The sequence below is a fragment of the Ictalurus punctatus genome, unplaced genomic scaffold (assembly GCF_001660625.3).
Source record: "Ictalurus punctatus breed USDA103 unplaced genomic scaffold, Coco_2.0 Super-Scaffold_100056, whole genome shotgun sequence".
NCBI lineage: Eukaryota > Metazoa > Chordata > Actinopteri > Siluriformes > Ictaluridae > Ictalurus > Ictalurus punctatus.
Genome location: NW_026521088.1, coordinates 2,584,390 through 2,602,293, shown reverse-complemented (window position 1 = coordinate 2,602,293; position 17,904 = coordinate 2,584,390). Strand labels below are relative to the sequence as shown.

General features: G+C 42.9%; 1 protein-coding gene and 2 pseudogenes across 1 annotated transcript; all 3 read left to right on the top strand.

Moving 5' to 3' along the window:
* Positions 1-782: 782 nt before the first annotated feature.
* On the top strand, positions 783-5,754 carry LOC128630369 (fumarylacetoacetate hydrolase domain-containing protein 2-like). Its single transcript, XM_053678835.1, has 4 exons — positions 783-803; positions 4,540-4,858; positions 4,966-5,074; positions 5,359-5,754. The coding sequence occupies exons 1-4, from the start codon at positions 783-785 to the stop codon at positions 5,516-5,518; spliced, it is 609 nt and encodes a 202-aa protein (XP_053534810.1). The 3' UTR covers positions 5,519-5,754.
* LOC124627569 (uncharacterized) lies at positions 1,852-1,970 on the top strand (annotated as a pseudogene).
* Positions 2,183-2,301, top strand: LOC124627568 (uncharacterized; annotated as a pseudogene).
* Positions 5,755-17,904: the final 12,150 nt, after the last annotated feature.

The following is a 17,904-nucleotide window of genomic DNA, read 5'->3' as shown; positions in this document are numbered from 1 at the left end:
GATATTGGGGACGAGGATGCTATCGCCGTAGCTGTCCACTACGTGTAGAGCCATCTAGAGCAGCAACAGAGCTACGTCCGGCTGCTTTTTGTGGATTACAGTTCGGCTTTTAATACAATCATTCCGGACATTCTTGTCACCAAATTGGTCACTCTTGGCCTCCCCCGCCTCACATGTGCCTGGATAAAGGACTTTCTCACCAACCGGTCTCAGACAGTGAGACTCGGGCCCCACCTCTCCTCCACTCGCACGTTGAGCACAGGTTCTCCACAGGGCTGTGTGTTGAGCCCCCTCCTGTACTGTCTCTACACATACGACTGTAGACCAGTCCACAACAATAATCTTATCATCAAGTTTGCTGACGACACCACAGTGGTCAGACTCATCTCAAAAGGAGAGGAGCAGCCTACAGAGAGGACGTCCTAAACTTGGCAGCCTGGTGTTCAAAGAACAATCTGGCTCTAAACACCAAGGAAACCAAGGAGCTCATTGTAGACTTCAGAAAACACAACACGGAGCTGGCCCCCCTCTTCATTAATGGTGAGTGTGTGGAGAGGGTCCACACCATCCGGTTTCTTGGTGTCCTTATCTCTGCAGACATCTCCTGGACGGACAACATCACAGCGGTTATCAAGAAGGCTCAAACACGGCTACACTTCCTGAGGGTTCTCAGGAAGTACAATCTGGACTCCAATCTGCTGCTGATCTTCTACCGCTCGTCCATCGAGACCCTGCTGACATACTGTATCACGGTGTGGTACGGTAGCTGCACAGCGGCAGACATGGAGAGGCTTCAGAGAGTAGTAAGAGCAGCACAGAAGATCATTGGCTGCCCTCTCCCCTCCCTGATGGATATTTACACTTCCCGTTGCCTCAGCAGAGGAAAAACTATCATTAAGGACAGTTCTCACCCTGGCTTTGATCTGTTCAATCTGTTGCCCTCAGGGAGACGTTACAGGGTGTCTCAAAACTGTGCATTTCATAGTACCTCCCCCATCCACCCCAATATCTTGTTTATTTATCTTGTTTATTTATCTGTTTATTTATCTTGTTTATTTATCTTATTTATCTTGTTTATTCTTCTTGTTTATTTTATGTACATGTTGGCACGGAACAAAAAAGGAGAGGCTCTTAATTTCATTATACATGTGTATAGTGACAATAAAAGGCATTCATTCATTCATGACAGACAGAAAGAAAGTGAGAGAAAGAGACAGAGACAAATACAGTCAGACATACTTGCACAGAGAAAGTGAGCAAGAGAGAGAAAGAAAGAAAGACAGAAACAGATCAATAGAGACAGAAAGGCAGTCAGACAGAAAGAGAGAGGGAGAAAAACAGACAGACAGAAAGTGAGAGAGAATGACAGACAGACAGACAGAAAGTGAGAGACAGAGATAGAGATGACAGTGAGACACACATACACTGAGAGAGTGAGACAGAGACCGATCAAGAGAGATGGAAAGACAGGCAGACAGACAGACAGAAAGAGATAAAGAAAGAGAGAGAGAGAGACTTGTTTCTCTCAGGCTCACATAGTGACTCAGGCCTCCACTGGTGCTGTCCTTGGTGCTGAAATCAGTCACCAGCCTGCAGTTCACTGAATCTTCATTACAGCATAAACATAATACACTATGTAACCACAAGTATATGGACGCCTGACCATAACACCCACATGTGCGTCTTCCCTGAACTGTTGCCACACAGCTGAAATCACAGTAAGGTTTGAAGGGGACCCAATCAATCAATCAATCAATCAATCAATCAATCAATCAGTCAGTCAGTCAGTCAGTCAGTCAGTCAGTCGTTTGCTTACACTATTTAAATAGGCCCCATTTCGTGGCAGCTATTGCTTACGGCCATACCACTCTGACAAAGCCCGATCTCATCTGACCTCGGAAGCAAAGCAAAGTTGGGCCTGGTTAGTACTTGCTTGGGAGACTGAATGGGAATACTAGGTGCTGTAAGCTTTTTATTTGGATAAGTGTTTTCATGATCTCTGCACAACATCCTCTTTTGGGATAAAGATTGGATACAGGTATGAAGGGGACCCAATCAATCAATCAATCAATCAATCAATCAATCAATCAATCAATCAGTCAATCAGTCAGTCAGTCAGTCAGTCAGTCAGTCAGTCGTTTTCTTACACTATTTAAATAGGCCCCATTTGGGGGCAGCTATTGCTTACGGCCATACCACTCTGACAAAGCCCGATCTCATCTGACCTTGGAAGCAAAGCAAAGTTCGGCCTGGTTAATACTTGCTTGGATGACTGAATGGGAATACTAGGTGCTGTAAGCTTTTTATTTGGATAAATGTTTTCATGATCTCTGCACAACATCCTCTTTTGGGATAAAGATTGGATACAGGTTGAAGGGGACCCAATCAATCAATCAATCAGTCAGTCAGTCAGTCAGTCAGTCGTTTGCTTACACTATTTAAATAGGCCCCATTTGGGGGCAGCTATTGCTTACGGCCATACCACTCTGACAAAGCCCGATCTCATCTGACCTCGGAAGCAAATCTGGGCCTGGTTAGTACTTGCTTGGGAGACTGAACGGGGATACTAGGTGCTGTAAGCTTTTTATTTGGATAAGTGTTTTCATGATCTCTGCACAACATCCTCTTTTGGGATAAAGATTGGATACAGGTTTGAAGGGGACCCAATCAATCAAAAAAAAAAAAAAAGCTGCCTTCCAAGCAGTAGATCTGGGTTTGATTCCCGGCCAATGCACGGATTGAAACCGGTAGCTACTTGAGGTACTTTATGGTAGTTGGCACAGAAGGAAGGGATCACCTACCTGAAAATAAATTAGTCAACAGAATGTGCCATAAGATTCTCTGCAGGCCTCCTAGAACTGTTTCTGCTTCCCACTTGTGTTGTTAGTGGTTCTTTGCTGTTTGTAAACACATCATTATCCACCAGGGCACGTTTGACCCGTGAACAGGGGCGAAAATGTAAGAAAATGCCGTCTCTCCGAGTCTGTCTTCTGTTAGCGACAAGCTAGCATGCAAACTGTGATGAGAGGTGTACATTTTCCGCAATCAGCCATCTATATAGTTAGTGTTTTATATTTAATAAGCAAAGATGTCTATATGCTGATTGGTCTTAAGCAGCGTTGTCCAATCTTCAGGTTTTCGTTCCAATCTAGCAGGAGCCACACCTGATTCCAATTGTTTGATCTGCTGATCTTGGCTTTCAATAGACTAAAGTGTGGCTTCTGCTTGGTTAGAATGAAAACCTGCAACCACACTGGCCCATTCTGGATAAGACTGGACAACCCTGATCCAAAGCAAATAACCACTAAGGTAAGTGCCACTTTGTTAGTTCAGAATCTGTCATGCTGACTCGACGTCACTCGATGAACAGTGAAGGAACTGGTAGATGAGGAGACTTCCCACTGTTGACGAATGGCAATTTCAAGTTGAGGGTGCGTTTTCTTTGCGTTTTCCTGCTTGGAGGTGGGAAATTACAAGCTGCAACCTCGAGTCAAGCGCATCATTACTCTTGTCTTCTTGATGAAGGAAAGAGCCAGGCTCCCACATTCAGTGGAAAAGCAGAGACTGCCTGTGATTTTGCAAGCAGCTGTTATCTGCCTTGCTGCAAAAGGCTCAATGGAAGGGAAGCCGCTCCCAGCCTTTTCCGGGCGTAGACCTCTTGCTGATAGGTGAACTTGCTGACCAGTACTTTACGGAAAATTTTCCAGTCACGTTCAGAGTCTTATTGAGCAACGAAAGAGCCAGGCTTCCACTTTCTGTGGAAAACCAGAGACTCCCTTTCATTTTGTCAGCAAATGTTATCTGCTTTGCTACAAAAGCCCAAAAGAAGGAAATCTGCTCTGTTCAAGGTCTCGCTTTCCGGCTGTTCCTAGAGGACCTGATCCTACCGTGATGACGACTGGTCAGTTATTAAAGCAAAGTTCAAAACTTCCAGCTGGTTTCTGCCCAGTCTCAAACCAGGACCTTTTGCATGTGACGCAAACGTGATAGCCACTACACCACAGAAACCATGAGTGCAGATCTTTGGCTGTTGCCTATGGTCTGCTGATGAGAAACGCACATACTTAAACTTTTGTTCACCAGAGTTGAATTGCCCAGCATGGCATTGGTGGTATAGTGGTGAGCATAGCTGCCTTCCAAGCAGTTGACCCAGGTTTGATTCCTGGCCAATACCTGGATTGAAAGGGAGCTGAGGGAAGTGTGAAGGTCAGTGTGGAGAGCACGAAAGATGTCGTCGACCTGAAGGTGTTGAATCAGACCGTGCCACCATGAGAGAGTTCTTGGAGCTGGGAGAGAAGGGCATAGAGTGTGCTCAGAGGTGGGGCAGACTTCATGGACTGACTTATATGTAATCTTTTGGCTGATATCCAAAACAGCTTTCAGTCCTTAAGGTTTAGATCAGGTTCAGCTGACTAAATTTAGTCTATAACTAACAACTAAATGACTCAAACATGATAAAACATTGTCCTGTTGTCTAAAGATCGATATTAGCTGTTAAAATGTGCATGAGAGAGACTTCCTATTTGTTCCATCTGTTAGCTACATTATTGTCACAGCTCCAGTGCAAAAACTAATGAAGCAAACCGCAGACATGAAACTTATCCTGGCTACGTTTGGTGTGAGGACAAAAATCATGCCAAATTAGAAATTCATTCCTATAAAAAAGAGGCGTCTTACGCTCATGCCTGTTATTCTCAGGAGGAGGACGCTCGCGGTCACGTTGCCGGCTTCACCGTAGCCAGTGAGATCAGCGCTCGTGTTTGGCAGATGAAGAACGGCAAGCATTGGCTTCTGGGAAAAACATTCGACAAATTCTGTCCACTAGAGCCTGCTCTTGTTACCACAGAAGCACTGAAGGGTAGGTGGGGGGCCGGTGAGATGGAAACCTGAACTAAAAATTGTTGTGAACGTAAAAAAAAACATGAGGCTTTGAGTCAGAGCTGTAATGTGCTGTTTTTAAATCAGACGTCCACAATCTGGGGATCCGGTGCCTGGTAAACGGTGATGTAGTTCAGGACAGCAACACCAGTCAGCTGATCTTTAAGACGGAGAAGGTGGTGGTGTGGGTCTCGCAGTAAGTATCCAGCGCATGGTGGTGAACATATTTCACTGACCTGATCTTACAGCAGTGTTCAGATTCAGTGTTCAGACTCTTCTAGGGATGCATTGATACCAGTACTGGTATAGGTCTGATACTGTGCTGAGTGAATCGTGCAGCACATTAAGCAGTAATGTGACCGTGCAGAGAAACTGTTGCACGTGGGAGCAGTTCAGATCAGTGAGCACTGAGACATTGGTGTATTGTTACTGCATCCCTAGTGTCTTCTGTACAGCTTTGTTCATTTGCCTTGAAGGCAGGTTTGTGACTCTGTACCCAGGCGACGTGTTTCTAACAGGCACGCCTCCAGGAGTGGGCGTGTTCAGAAAGCCACCCATCTTTCTAAAGGTGAGCTCAGTTTCCAGTTTCTTACACTGCGTAGGCTTGTTCTCCATTTTCCAATTTTGTGAATCTCTATAAGACTAATATGACCTGGTCATGGTGATGGAGAAACACCGTGGCTCATTTAATCCCCTTGAGTAAATATACATAAAAGACAGGGGCGCAATAAGTTTTGGTGAGCCGAAATCCTCAGAAACGTTAAGAGGTGCCCTTGGTGATGACTGGTTTAGAAAGTCATTCATCACGTCTGGTGTTTGATGACCGTGCAGAACTAAGCGATTAGAGAAATGAGTCTGAAAACAGCTCTGGAGTTATCTCCTACTGAGGCAGGAACAGCTGTACAGACGTATCCTTTGAGATTACTTTTGGAGAGAGGAAACACAAAGTACAGCGTTCTTCAAAATTAATATCCGAGGAGATCGGGTTCTTCCGAAACACAGTGGTGTGACTCCTGCACGGTTGGCTGACTTTTATCTGAGCTATGGAGATGGAAAAAATTAAAATAAATCCCTTTCACCGTTGAAATGCTTTAATGTCTAGACGTTTCTGAAATCCTAATCAGATTTGTGTGCACTAGAAGTGATTGGTCCAGAGTGCAGGTGCTGTGATCTTCCAGGAGATAGAGCTCTGTTGATTATTATTACTGTATTAGTGGGTTGTCCAACCTGCGAATCTCTCTCGACATTATCGATCGCCTTCTCCGTGAGTGTGCAGGAGGTCCTTGTGCAGTTCACCTGTGTGTGTGTGTCTCGAGATCTTACTCAGCACCTGGTGCACTATAGTAATCAGCCCTGTCCGTCAGCATCTCTCTCGCCGTGCTGCATGTGGAAGGAGTCTGTCTATATATGTACTTGTGTGGGGTGAAAGAGGGGGGTTATGGGATTGCTACGGTGTCCCAAGAGGGCTGGCGGCATTACCAGTGGATAATCAGGGGCTGATTGGAGGGTCAGTGGTTCATAAGCTCCGTCACTCATCGTTAACAACATCATGTATGAGTACGTGGAAAAAGAAAGATCCGGATTGAGTGACGGTGCAGAACAAAATCTGTATTCGTCTCTCCAAATCAAACAAAGCAACGTTATAAAGCAACAATTTTCATCAAACAGAAACCAGAGAAGAACTCGTTAACTTCCTAACAATCCAACATTGTCAAACACTCACTAATTAAACTGAATACAATGACCAATATCCTGCTCTCTTATTGGTTAACAGCTCTGATCAACTCAAAATCCTACCAATATTCTCACTCAAAGCCTACCATCAGCATTATATCGAATGACATTAACACACTTAACACACAACATGTAGCTCAGAGCTCAGTCTTCAGTTTGCACTAGAGCTACAAGGCTCTAAACTGTCAACAGTGTGGAAAATGAACGCTTAAATCATCACACACTGGTTTAGAAATCTATCTATACAAATAAAGAATTTTTAGCTGCTAGTAGTAAAGGCATAATGCTTTAGGTTTCATGATGCTAAACCGCTAGATATAAGCTTCACTTGTTAGCTACAGCACATTAAGCTCATAGCTTCAGTGCAAAACTGAAAACCACAACAAACATTTCCTAACTACATTCATAAGAAAGAGAGAAACCAAATGCAGTTTTTAAAGGTCCACGTTCAAGAACACATCTTGCTCCAAGCGAATTACCAGAAACACTGATATTTTGTAACTAAACCTAGAGCGGAGTAGACGTGTGTTTCTCCTGCGTCAGCCTTAGAGGAACTGCGAGACGAACTGGAAGAGTTTGTGTTTGTTCTCGGCCTGGAGGAAAAGAGGACTGATCTCTAGGTACACCGCCTCGCTCTGCCGGTCCTCCATCAGCACCTGGTACAAGAGAAACACACTGTAATCCAGTCTGTACAGGATTTCGGAGGGTTTTTATAATTATTTATATACATTATATACATTTATTTATTTACATTGTGATTATTGTGGCCCAAAATGCTCGATTTTTCTGTGGCTTTTTTCAAATTTACGTTGTTTTTCACACAAAATTGTTTTGCGCGTTCTTCCGCGGTGATGTTTGTTGGTAAACGAGACCTTTTAGCTGTTAATCATGTTGACGGACATGAATCGAAGAGGAAATCTTGGCCCAGATCTGCAGAAAATCGGCGGTAAGTTTAAAACGTTGCAAGCTGTTCCGAATATTGCGGCGTTTGCTCGATTCTGCTTTCGTTTCTGCGATCGCAAATGGAACCGTGGAAGAAGCTGTTCACAGGATAAACATATTTATGGCACACTTGTACGATATCCTGTGTGAAGTTTACCTGAAGACATGTCGGAGACTCTGAAAACGTGTGAGGAAAGCTTATCTGAGACTGAGTCTGCCATTTGGCAGAAACCCAATACCCTGAGGACAACATCCCCATTGTGACGCATGGTGGTGGTAACACTACAAAATGTGTACGTGTGTGTGTGTGTGTGTGGGGGGTTAGGGGATGGGGTGTGTTGGCTCAAATTTAGCCTATTACCCAAAAACATTTAAAATTCAACTTAGAAGCCAACACTCACATCTACCTCTGAACCCAGTTGGAGATAGAAAAAAAGACACCAGCCGTGAGTGAGAAGAAGCAAGGGTCCAGCTTTATTGTTCCGTTCCACCACACGAGATCCACACCGATGAGAATTCTCAGAAGTGATCTGATACCCTGAGCTTAAGCTCCAGTATTTATACTGTATTTACACACTAAATAACCCATATGTTTCAAGAAGACTATGATCTCACTACCAATAGGGTTAAAAAAGAGCTCATCTACCTTACTCTTATGTTCCAGAAAAGGGCTATTTCACTTACACATAGAATCAAAACCAGAGGTTTTCAAATTACACATAGAATCAAAACCCATGGATTTCTAATAACCCAGAAAGTCAAATCCACGGGATTTCAATAACCCAGAGACTCAAAACTAAGGGATTTCAGTAACCCAGAGAATCGAAACCAAGGGATTTGAATAACCCGTAAAATCAAAAGTGGAGAGACAAATCAATCTAGAGTGACCTTGGTCTTACTATTATCTCACGGGGGGGCAGCTTGACTCAGCCACCCTTATAAATGGCTCCTCATGGTTCTCTCTTAACATTAAGTCCTTCCTTGCGAGCCTGCATTTCTAGTTTATAATTTATTTTCATATTTGCTCTATATCTCCATTTTATATATAGTTATACTGCTTGAAAAATGGTTTACTGTACTTCCTACTTCATAATATCATTATATTACCCTTCTACTGTCCTACATATCCTACTATTCTGTTTTTTATAGAGTATATATATATATAATAAGATATTACCCTTATAATATCTTAATATTCCTTTTTATTATTCTTATAAAGTTATTGTAGTATGTGTGAAAGAGAGAGAGTGTGTGTGTGTGTTATGTCTACTTGCCCGCCCTTGACTGTACGAGTGTGTGTGTGTGTGTGTGTGTGTGTGTGTGTGTTATCACTCCTCAGCTCGTATACTTCTTTTTGACTTTTTGACTAATAAACCATAGTGTATTACTCTTAAAGATCTAAGTAAAGTGTGAATCCAATTCAATATTCAATATCAGTCAATATCCGCCTCACACCGCTTCTGTGTGTCTTGGTGCCCGTCTTTTCTTCTTCTCCCCTTTACTGGATACTAGGTCTCCCTTGTGTTTATTTCATGTCATTTTTATCCACAATAGGTGTCAGAAGTTGAAAGGGGGGTGAATACTTAGGAAATGCACTTAAATAATGAGGAAAACAGTCTGAAGAACACTCAGTCGTCAGTATACACTAAGAATTTAGTCAACATTTTTTCTAGGGCACTCTGCACTGCATTGTGGGGAACACAGCGGTTCTGACAAACCTCTGAGACAAAACAGCGTCACGCACTGCAGTGATGCCTGTCTGTTAGTTTGCTTTGCCTCAGACTTATTTTGAACTGATCTAATGTTTTGTCTGCTTGTGGGTTGGAAGTCCGTGATAGTTATATAAGTAGATATTTATAGAAATCTTCCACACACACACAAACATCATCCATCCATCACAGCACCACTTCTGAAGCGGGGAAAACTTCAGCCACAACAACTACAGGAACTGTTACCATTGCTCGAACGAGAAAGATTCTTATTAACGAACAACTTTTATATGGACAGAAAGATACAGTCCCCTCTGAAACTACTGGAACGACAAGACCAATTCTTTTTCTTTTGCTGTAGACTGAAGACATTTGAGTTTGAGATCAAAAGATGAATATGAGACGAGAGTTTCAGCTTTTATTTCCTGGTATTTACATGTAGAGGTGATAACCGACATAGAACATAGCACGTTTTGTATCACACCAGCCAATTTGTAGGCGAGTAAAAATATTGGAACATGTGACTGAAAGGTGTTTCTTGTTACCCAGGTGTGTCCTGTTAGATTGACTGTTTAAACAATAAATAGCGCTGAACATCTACTCTTAGTTTTGGTTTTAGCCTTCACTTTCACCTGTGAAGACTGCATCTGTTGTTAAAAAGGATAAGCCAACATGAAGATCAGAGAGCTGTCTATGGGAGAAAAGCAAGTCATTTTGAAGCTGGGAAAAGAGGGAAAAAGAATCAGAGGCATTGTTCAAACATTGGAGCATAGCCACTACAACAATATGGAATATCCTGAAAAAGAAAGAAAGCACTGGTGTACTGAGCAGCAGACACCGAATGGATCGGCCAAGGACGACAACAGCAGCTGATGACAGAAACATTGTGAGAGCTATGAAGGAACCCGACAAAACAACAGTTAGTGACATCAACAACAACCTCCACAGGGTAGGGGTGAAGGTCTCAGACACTTTGAGAGCAGAAACACAGGCCATACCACTTGATGCAGTTACTGCAAGCAAGGGATATGCATCAAATATTAAGTGTTATTTATTTTAACTTACTTCCAGACTTGTCTGTTCCTATACATTTCCTTTTTCCAGGAAATAAAAGTTGAACTTTCATCTCATATCTCATTGTTTGATCTCAAACGCAAATGTTTTTGGTGTATAGCACAAACAAATGAATCGTCTGTTCTAATAGTTTCAGAAGGAACTCTATATTAGCAGTTTAAAACAGCATTGAGTACAACGTGGGCCGTTTAAACTTTTCAGCCTTGAAAATCATCAAGAAAGGGGACTGTATATAAGGAAAAGCACCTGATAGCCATTGTGAAATCTGTAAAGTGATGCTTTGGGCCTGATTTGTTGGTGGTGGGGGAGGCGGTGACTAATGTTATCTGTAGTAGAGCCAATACGTTTGCAGGAAATAAAGCACTCCTTAAGAAAAATATTGTTTTATACAGAATCCCCGTATGTTTAAGATCATGACATGATTTAATAAGTGGTGCGCATTTGCACGATGGGTGCCAATACTTTTGGAGCTACCGGTCTGACTCACCGGTATATACCCAGCTGACAGTAGGTGTGTAAGCTGTAGGCTTGTTTCAGTCAGCTTCTCTTGACCAAGTGCAACATCAAACTCCATCTCTCCTCCTCCACATTCTGCCACCTCACACAGCAAGGCAGAGACAGCACAGGCTGCACACACACACACACACACACACACACACACACACACACACACACACACACACACACACACACAGAGTTCTGATTATTACTACTTACATTATCAAATATGTCTCCTTTACCACTGTTCATCCCTCATTCCTATTGAAGGGGGTGTGGCTTATGAGACAGTCCCAGTGAAGGAGGTGTGGCCTTTGTGTCTCAGTCATAGTGAAGGAGGCATGTCCTGTGTCTCAGTCAAAGTGAAGGAGGCGTGGCCTCTGAACTTTGCATGTTACTGGATTATGTTTGTGGATTACTGTTTGGATTTACCTGCCTGTGTGTCTCTCAATAAAACTGTTCATACTGCACTTGCATCCTACCTTATCTTCATTGCATCACGAAATGTGACAGAATATTCTGCCGTAACATGGATGCAGCAGGAAGACAGGGGAGACATCACGCTACAATGGGAGTAGCAGGACAATACCTTATCGGGAAACGTTCTGATTACTGACCTCACATTTCTTGTCCGTGCAGTTCCCTCAACGGTACGCCGTTGAACTGCCGCCAGAGACAGCAGGATTGAGCAGCTACCCGCTGGAGTGCCTCTTCAGCTGCCAGGAATATTTCTGCAGCCTGGCGTATCCCAAGCCTACTAAGAGACAGTGGATCGGGTTCTTGGTGTCCAGGTTTTGTGGACCGGCCCGTGACTGGGCGAAGCAGCTGGTGAGCAGAGTCCTCTGCCCTCCAGGATGTCACTCAATTTGCAGAACTTTTTATGGAGGAGTTCACGCAGCCAGGGCAGCTTCTTGGTCTGGATTTACTGGGGTGGAGAGTCAATGGACAGCCCCAGCCTGACCTGCCCTTTAAGCTCTATTATGAGTGGATTGACAGGTCAGCCTCCACCGATCTGCTTCAGGTTCCAGCCAATGTGGAGGAGGTGGCACTGACATGCATGTCTGAGGGCTGCAGGAGGGAGACCAAGCTACAATGCCCTACCTGCAAAAAACTGGGTCTCCAGGAAGCATTCTACTGCTCTTCCACTGCAAAGCCCAGTTACTGTCCCAAGTGTCTGTTAACCAGGACAACCAAGCCCTGCTCAAGCCCAAGTCTACTAACACGGCCGACCAAGTTCTGCTCACACCCAAGTCTACTGATATGGCCGACCAAGTTCTGCTCAAGCCCGAGTCTACCGACACGGCCGACCAAGTTCTGCCATGAATTCCCCTTTAAGCAGCACGCTGTGGAGCATGTGAGCGCGCGTGCACGAGCAGGTGCACCTGCTTTTCCCTTGTTGACAATCGTGACATTTCGACACGTGCATTTGTTATGTTTCTGTTATGTCTCCTCCCCGTTCTGTCATTGGTTGTTGTTTCACGTGTGTCTGAATCGCCCTCAGCCATCAGCCATTACGAGGCTGATTATGTTTGTATATGTACCGCGCGCCTCCCAGCACACAGCGCGGAATATTGAGTTGTAGTAGATTAGTTGAGTGTCCTTACGATAGAGAACCAAAGTCACAGTTTATAGTTTCATGGTTCAATTCATAGTCATAGTTCATGTCATGTTTCATGTTTAGGTTCGTTAGTTTAGTTCACGCTGGTTTCTCCGCCCCCAGTCCCGCGCTATAGTTCATGTTCATGAGAAAGAAAGAAAGAAAAAAGAAACATCCACCCAGTGTTTAAAAAAACAAAAAATTAAAAATAGAATGTAAATATATAACTGGAGCTTCTGTCAGCATTAGTATAAGACTTAATGTAGTGCACCTACTTATTTTAACTTGGTATGTGTTTTGGAAAAATCAAAAAGCTTTAAAAAAAAAAGAAGAAAAAAAAAGGGCTGGATTGTAAAATTTAAAAAGAAAAAAGAAATTGTGCAGTCCATGGATTATTGCTCTGAAGATAAACAAGAAAAAGAAAAAAGAAGACACCTATCATGGTGGTCTTTCCCTGATTCAGGATCTGAGGAGATGAAGGAGAGAATAGAACAGACCCAGCACAGAGAAAGGAGAGTCACATTCAAGGGAGAAAAAGCACAGGGAGAAGGCTGGATGAGGTGCATTGTGGGAAGACACGATGGGGACTGGGTCATCTTGGAGGAAAACAAAGCGGTCACACTGATGTAGTCACTCGGTCCACAGTGTTATTGACCTCGTTTTTGTTGGAGTCCAGGCCTTTGGCAGCGTTCAGACCGTTGTGGAGATTCTCCACCACCTTCTTCATGCTCCTCAGCTCTCCGGGGTGCGGCGTGGCCCATCGCAACAGCGTTCCCTATGACAGAGGAAAAGAAATAAAGAAAACAAGACCATCATTGGAGATACACGAGCTATAGTTATAGACACTTAGTTATTGCTATTCATCACATTCGATCCATCACCGTTATAAAACGGCTCCTTTCCCACGCTGGTCCTGTTACTCGGTTATTGATGAATCATTCATTCCTGGCAATAGTTGAGCGTACATATTTGCTGGTCTATGGTCTGTTTTGTACTGTGTTATCTTTAATTTTTTTTGTGGAGTCACCGAGTTGTCAAGTTATTATTCTGACAGGGTCATGTGATTAGCACGGCAACAGCTGGACTACATTCCGCTAACAATAATAATAATAATAATAATAATAATGATAATAATAATAATAATAAAGCTAAATGATGAGTGTAGGCACAAGGTCTGTGTATTTAATAACAGAAAGGCTAACTTAGTGCATATTCTGCATTTATAACCTATAGTATCACTATACATACACTCACTGGCCACTTTAAGGCAAACACCTGTACAGCTGCACAGCTGCACAATTATCCAATCAGACAACCATGTGGCAGCAGCACAGTGCATAAAATCATGCAGATATACATCAACGGCTTCAGGAAATGTTCACATCAAACATCTGAATAGGGGGAAAATGTGCTCTCGGCGACTCGGTGGCATGGTTGTTGGTGCCAGACGGGTATTTGCGTATTTCAGAAGCTACTGATCTGCTTGGAATTTCACAGCCTCCTGAGTTTATTCAAGATGGTGCAAAAAACCATCGAGTGGCGGAACTAAGAGTGGAAACGGCTTGTTGATGAGCGAGATCAAAAGAGAGCTCGATAGCTAGACTGGGTCGAGCCGAGAAGAAGGCTACCATAAAATGGAAAAAAAAACAAACAAACAAAAAAAACATGCCGAACCTGAGAAGACGTCCACATTTTATCTACATGATTTCATGTATTGGATAACTGCATGAATGAGCAGGGATATACCAATGAGTGTATAAATCTGTACTGTACTATTAGAAAACCATTTAAACAATTCTCACAGGTCCCAGTCACATAGCAATACAGGTTTCTGCTCTACTCTTTTCTTACAACAGTGATTCATTCATCACGGAACAGGACAGGGCTATGTTTACAGAACTAGGCCATTTGAATGACTTTACTCCCAACTCTCAGTGTACCACGCCAAGTACAGGATAAAACACCATAGGTGTGCTGTTCCAGATAAATAATCAACGACAGTGACTGAAGGCGAAGTAAGCCCCTAAAGCAAGGTCATAGCTTTAACTACGGATCCAAAATCAGACTCTTAGAGGGCTTTCGCACTGGCAGCTCAGTCTGAGCGCGGTTTGTGTGTAATGTGAAAGCTGTCACATGGACCGGGAAGCACAGCGCGGTACCGGACCTGAGACTACCTGAAGGAGGTGGTCCTAGTTCGGTTGCTCTGGAACCGAGCCACAATTCCAGTGAATATGAACGCAAATCGTACTCCGTTCCGCGCTTATTCAGGAAGTAAAGTAACCTGCGCGTGCATTTTAGCTGAGGACGGCATCATTACGACGTAGTCTCCACAACGCACGTGTACCATGAGCGGCAGGGGAATTTGTGAGACACAGAAGAGGTCCACTGCTGCGCATAATATCTGTTGCACCTGCGTTCGAGTGAGTCTGAACCCAGACCAACGGGGGGATCAATCGCACTCTGATTTGGACCGCAGCAAACATGACCCGTGTGACAACTATCATACTCAAAGGCTACCTTATGCTTTATGTTCTAATTTTATTAGTTCCCAAGTGTGGTTCATACCACCAGGGTCACTCCCTGTATTAACAAAAGTGAACTGTCAGGAATTTCTTGCCATTGGATTTTGTGTTTATATACTTCGTTATTTTGCTATTTACTGAATGCACTTCATTCATTTAGTCGGGTTTCCAAAAATTCTGACAATCCTGACTCGGCAACCTACAGCGTAATGTCCGAAATCCACAGGCGTGAAAGTTTCCTCACTCAAACTCGGGATTCTGACACTCTGACATAAGCGTTTGCACATTTGCATTTTAATTAATGATACAGTAAACACGTGCATCAAAACCAATCTTATAAATTGGATGGTAGCAGTAGTAAGATAATAGTAATAGTAATAATAGTCCGAGCTGTTATTTCAGTTTAACACACGCGCGCGCACACACACGGAAGCCCAATCAGGTGATACAGAGTCCAGCATTTCACAATTCTCTCACCTGTTCATCGTCGTCATCGAGGAATCGGATGGTGCTCATTCTATTCGTGGCTCTGTTGTCCCACGTGTCATCAGCCACATCGTTCACGAGACTCTCCAGAGCGCCATAGCGTGCCAGGTTATCAGAACCTACATATACACACACAGACACATTCCACTATCACGTCTCACCTCACCATTCCCAAAATATTTTCCCAAAGCTGAAGGTTAAGCCAAAATAAAGTAACCTCAACTGAAGAGTTCACCTGCGATACCCAGCAAGTAAAAATGTCAGATTATGGCTCCGATTATACTCGACTTGTATAAACCCGGACTTATTTAGAGGCTTTGTGCATGAGTGTCTGTGCTCCTGCTCGGTCTCTGTCTCTCCCTCCCTCCTCCCCTCAGTGACCTAGCTTCCATGGGTTTTCCACCCTCACCAGTCCGTGTCACCACAAATGATCATAATCCCTCGGCCTAAACAAGAAAACACAGCTGCTACTCAGAAGAGGTTAAGAATGACAAACTTTCTATTCGTCTTTATCGACACTACGTTTACATTCGTAGGCAAAAATATATATAGATATACGAAATTAATTCTGGTGCACTCTCAGTGCACAGCAGTGGATGTGGTGCCACTTGCCACTGTGGTTAGTGCTTAATAGCCACGAGTGTGGTTAGGCAGAGATGAGCTTCTTTAAGCCATGCAATCCAGCGGGTGTACATAAAACAGCTCAGGTGCAGAGAGAGAAAGTGCCAGACAAGATCAGAGATTTTAGGCTCTGTCTACTTATCAAACATTCCAAAAAAATTTATTCTTCTTCTATAAGAATATGTGCTAGACAGGCACAGAGCAAATTAAAATCCTACAAGCCATGCCATTTAGGGCTCACGTTGAGCAGAGACCTTCTCAAACACAGGAATTCATACATACGGAGTGCTAATGTTTGCATACGCATAGGACAAAATAGCGAAAACAAAGAAATATAAATGATATGGGGGGGAACATTTCGTGAGTTGTTTTTCTTTATTATCAAAAAAAAAAAATGATCAAATGAACTATTTTAAGAATGAATAAGAAGAACTCAGGGTTGCCTCCACCACCACCAAGAAGTGTAGTCCATTCCTTTAGTCTTATTACTAATCTGTATGTCTCAAACTCAAATACCCTTAAAATACATGCCTCAAAAAGCAAGACAGCTATTGAAGAAAAACTATTTCTGACATTTGACCTTGTTTGGATCAACTCTAAAATCTAATATCAGTTCATCTTCTGTGTACAGTCACGATTCTATATAAATCCTCCAAAACATACTACCTCCACCACCTAGTGGCTTTTAATTCCCTCAGTTGTAATATATTGGCTGCCTTGCAGTTCTCCCTGTAGTTCTGGCCTTGTTTCCCACTGAAGTTAAGCAAGGTTGAGCCTGGCCAGTACCTGGATGGGAGACCTACTGGGCAAAACTAAGGTTGCTGCTGGAAGTGGTATTAGTGAGGCCAGCAGGGGGCGCTCACCCTGTGGTCTGTGTGGGGCCTAATGCCCTGCTATAGTGAGGAGGGACACTATACTGTAAAAACAGCACAGTCTTTTGGATGAGACGTTGAACCGAGGTCCTGACTCGCTGTGGTCATTAAATATCCCAGGACACTTCTCGTAAAGGAGTAGGGGTATAAGAAAAAGGCTAGAAAAAGATCTGACAAGTTATCTTGATTGCACTTGCATCGCAAAAAGCCACTATTTTAACAGGAGTGTGTAGACTTTTTATAGCCTCGGTAGATTGGTATACGTGTGCGGCACGCACCACACATGCTGTTCCTGGCTTGAAATGCTACGGATTATAATATTCATAATCGAAACAGTACATGATCTATACTTCAGCCTGTACTGTGCTGAAGCAAAAAGAAGTGTTCTTAAGTTTAAAAAAATAATAATAATAAAATTAAATGTTCTAACTGCCACTGAGCACAAGCAAACAGATCAATGAAACTTAAGAACCTTATTTGATCATATGCAAAGTCATGTCATTCTTGAGGTAAAACAGGAATAATGCTTTGAAGTGCTTTCTTGCTTGTCCGTTATTAAAATCATCCAGTCATTTTCAGGTTTCAGCTCTGTGCTTCATGCTGGCACTTTCAAGTAACTTTGTAGGCTGAAAGCGATCGCCACTAGAAGCAGGTATGTCGAGTATCACTTCAGATATGGAACTGTTCTGCCGCTGACACTAATTAAGTCTCCGTGGATTTCTATGAAAGCGGACTTTTCTTTATGAAGTTAAAAAATAAATAGAAAATTGTGCTGTTGTAGAGTTTCGAGAAAAAGAAATTATTCATGCTGTTTGGAAATACAGCGTTATACTGTGTGTGTGTATATATATATATATTATATCGACTTATATATATTTTCTGTTTATATTACACTAATTATATATATATATATATATATATATATATATATATATATATATATATATATATATAATTAGTGTAATATAAAC

What these genes read in the sequence shown, in the direction of transcription:
- LOC128630369 (XM_053678835.1), top strand. Translation starts at nt 783, where the DNA reads ATGGAGAGGCTTCAGAGAGTA. An exon ending in TACCACAGAAGCACTGAAGG is followed by an intron (nt 4,859 to 4,965) that starts GTAGGTGGGGGG and finishes TTTTTAAATCAG; the next exon opens with ACGTCCACAATCTGGGGATC. An exon ending in GTGGTGGTGTGGGTCTCGCA is followed by an intron (nt 5,075 to 5,358) that starts GTAAGTATCCAG and finishes CCTTGAAGGCAG; the next exon opens with GTTTGTGACTCTGTACCCAG.